The 3,886-nt window shown below is 31.3% G+C and overlaps 1 protein-coding gene across 1 annotated transcript; it reads right to left on the bottom strand.

Moving 5' to 3' along the window:
- Positions 1-1,452: 1,452 nt before the first annotated feature.
- LOC111715733 (zinc finger Y-chromosomal protein 1) lies at positions 1,453-3,501 on the bottom strand (the record flags this gene model as incomplete). The annotated part of the gene is made up of 3 exons (XM_023491102.1): positions 3,338-3,501; positions 2,643-2,744; positions 1,453-2,558 (listed from the first exon to the last, which is right to left on the bottom strand). Coding segments are annotated over exons 1-3 (1,371 nt in total), but the record flags the coding sequence as incomplete, so codon positions are not given.
- Between the last annotated feature and the right edge of the window lie 385 nt (positions 3,502-3,886).

The following is a 3,886-nucleotide window of genomic DNA, read 5'->3' as shown; positions in this document are numbered from 1 at the left end:
CTCATAGATGGCCGGGGGTTGTCATAAGCTAAAAACATAAAAAAAAAATTTTAAAATTTATTTTTCCACGCCCTTCAGCTAGTTCTATAAAAGAAAAGTGCCAAGTCTTTTTGTTTTGTTTTTTTATTTGTAAAATTCATAGGTTTTTTTAAAACTTTTTTAATATAAATATGGAAAATAAAGTTGACAGAAGAAGGTTTAAAAAAATGATATTTGCAAACAATGTATTTTTAAGGTTAATTGTTAAAAAATATTTCACAGCTTTTATTTCTTGCATATATAACTGTGGGTTGTTGGATTACCACCATTGCTGTTAAATAAAAACCTGATCTAATTTTAACATCATCCATGCGATTTAACATTCAGCATGCAATTTTTGCGCGAAATCTGCGTCAAAATCATTATGTACAATTTGCGCATTTGGTTCCATTATATATTTTTTTTTTAGATTTAAAATGTAAAACAAAAAATGAAGCTACGATCTCTTAAATGAAAAAATATTTTTTTGCTAATTTTTCTGCATGTAAATTTGATAAAAAAAATTCTGTTATGAAGTGAAATTTAAAGATGTCATAGTTACTTCAGCAGTGTACATGCTCTTTGACAAACCTCTTAATTTTGACATTTAGAGCACTGGGCAAATTACTTTCAAGGTTATCACTGGCAGTGATTTAACTCTTCGATGGTACTTACATGGCAAGAAACAATGTGTATATACAAGAAATGGAGGTAAAAAAGTATGTGTATATACAAAAAATGGAGGTAAGAATAGATGTGCATATACAAGGAATGGAGGTAAGAATGGATGTGTATATACAAGGAATGGAGGTAAGAATGGATGTGTATATACAAGAAATGGAGGTAAGAATGAATGTGTATGTATAAGGAATGGAGGTAAGAATGGATGTGTATATACAAGAAATGGAGGTAAGAATGTATGTGTTTATACAAGAAATGGAGGTATAAATGAATGTGTATATACAACAAATGGAGGTAAGAATGTATGTGTATATACAAGGAATGGAGGTAAGAATGTATGTGTATATACAAGGAATGGAGGTAAGAATGTATGTGTATATACGTGGAATGAAGGTAAGAATGGATGTGTATATACAAGAAATGGAGGTAAGAATGTATGTGTATATACATGGAATGAAGGTAAGAATGAATGTGTATATACAAGGAATGAAGATAAGAATGAATGTGTATGTACAAGGAATGGAGGTAAGAATGAATGTGTATATACAAGTATATACAAGGAATGAAGATAAGAATAAATGTGTATGTCCATGGAATGGAGGTAAGAATGGATGTGTATATACAAGGAATGGAGGTAAGACTGTATGTGTATAAACAAGGAATGGAGATAAGAATGGATGTGTATGTACAAGGAATGGAGGTAAGAATGGATGTGTATATACAAGGAATGGAGGTAAGAATGTATGTGTATANTGTAGTTGAAACATAGTCACAGTGAGAACAAGGATACCTCACACCTTCATGTTTACTTTCAACATGTTTCTTCAGGTTACTTGCTTGAGTTGCAACATAATCACAGTGAGGACAAGGATACCTCACACCTTCATGTTTACTTTCAACATGTCTCTTCAGATTTGCTACTTGAGTTGCAACATACTCACAATGAGGACAAGGATACCTCACACCTTCATGGTTACTTTCAACATGTGTCTTCAGGCTACTTGTTGTAGTTGCAAAATAATCACATTGAGAACAAGGATATCTCACTCCTTCATGTTTTCTTTCAACATGTGATTTCAGGTTGCTTGCTGTAGTTGCAGCATAATCACATTGCAAACAAGAACATCTCACTCCTTCATGTTTAATTTCAACATGTGTCTTCAGTTTACTTGCTGTAGTTGCAAAATAATCACATTGAGCACAGGAATATCTCACTCCTTTGTGTATATTGTCAACATGAGTCTTCAAATGACCTGCTGAAGTTGCAGCAAAATCACATTGCAAACAAGGATATCTCACTCCTTCATGTTTAATTTCAACATGAGATTTCAGGATACTTGCTGTAGTTGCAGCATAATCACATTGCAAACAAGGATATCTAACACCTTCATGTTTACTTTCAACATGTGCCTTCAGTTTACTTGCTAGAGTTGCAACATACTTACAGTGAAGACAAGGATATCTAACTCCTTCGTGTTTACTTTCTACATGTTTCTTCAGATTTGCTGCTTGAGTTGCAACATACTCACAATTAGGACAAGGATACCTCACACCTTCATGTTTACTTTCAACATGTGTCTTCAGATTTGCTGCTTGAGTTGCAACATACTCACAATGAGGACAAGGATACCTCACACCTTCATGGTTACTTTCAACGTGAATCTTTAAAGATCCTGCTGTAGTTGCAGCATAATCACATTGCGAGCAAGGATATATCACCCTTATATGCTTATTTTCAATATGAGTTTTCAGTTGATAAGCTCTGGTTGCAACATACTCACAATCATTACAAGGAAATTCCAGATTTCTTCTCTTACTTTTCTTAGGTTCTGGTTCAAGTACTTCAACCATGTTTTCTCCTAAAAAGTTAAAGATGAAATACTATTCAATTTTAATCAATTAATTAACTGTTAATTTGCGTATTAGATAAATTATTGAATTACCTATATCCTCGTTTTCATATTTAATGATTAGCTCAGTGTGAAAATCAGGATCAAATACAGGTTTATTCTCTACAGTATCCTGTAGTCCAGTATTCAAAACATCTAAACATAAAAAAAGAAGTTTACTCAATGTGTTAATACCCCGCCCCCTTTCCCCCCCCTTCGTATCAGCCTAGTAAATTATTCTTTGAAGTTTTTCAAGCTAAAAAATGATTCAAATTCATAAATTTCCCGACATGCTCATTTGTTCTTCACTTTAAATTTTTAAAAGAGCTAAATTTTTATATTACCCTTTATTTGCTCAATTTTCCTACCCTTTCCCATGCCAAGGTCACATCTCCCCCCCACCCCCCACCTACCTTCCTACTATATATTTAGATATTTTGCTAACTTTTCATGTATATTTATCATACAAAATTTCCAATAACCTGAATCCTGTATTTCTTTTATACAAAAGTTCTAGAAGTTTCCACTCTTGGAAATAGAAATGTACTTCTCAGAAACTGGAATTAAAAATGCGGGAAAAGAAAATCTGTTAAAAGTAGTGTTTGTATTTTGGTACTTTACTTATAAAAGAGACAACAGATCAAAATTACCAAACCTTAGCTTGGAAGATTTGTACTTGATGTTTTATTTACACTATTAATATTCAGAAGTCTGATAAGGTTGTTATTTAATAAAACCATTAGGTTTACCTTGTATTTCTGTTTTATCAATCTTAATAACATCTTTATGTAGATTAGCAGTCCATGTATCCTTTACAGTAGAGGAGGGAAGGATTTCTTCATTTTTGGAAATTAACTCTTCTTTTATCTCAAATTCTTCTAAATCTATTTCTTCTTTCATAATTTCTGCCATTCTATCTGAAAATATGTTTAATATAAAATAGAAATATTTACAGTATGAATTTTTTACGATATTTTGTATATATCTTTTTTATCTCAAATTATTCTCTATTTTATTCTTTTTAAATCATTTCTGCCATTTGTCTGCAAAATAAACATAAAGTATATTTAAAGCCAAATATGAATTACAAAGTAAAACAAGTCATGCATGAACAAAGTAAAATGAAACACAATACGTTTAACATAAAATAGAAATAGTTACAATAATAATTACTGTATGACAATTTACTATTTTTAAAAAAATCTTTGTACAGGCAAAAAAATAGTTCAATTGAGCAAAAAAATAGTTCAAATGAGCCAAAAATAGTTCCAATAAGCGAAATAATAACTCAAATGACA

This window comes from Eurytemora carolleeae, unplaced genomic scaffold, assembly GCF_000591075.1.
Source record: "Eurytemora carolleeae unplaced genomic scaffold, Eaff_2.0 scaffold1858, whole genome shotgun sequence".
NCBI lineage: Eukaryota > Metazoa > Arthropoda > Copepoda > Calanoida > Temoridae > Eurytemora > Eurytemora carolleeae.
The sequence above is the reverse complement of the archived record's forward strand: the minus strand, read 5'-3'. Positions and strand labels throughout refer to the sequence as shown.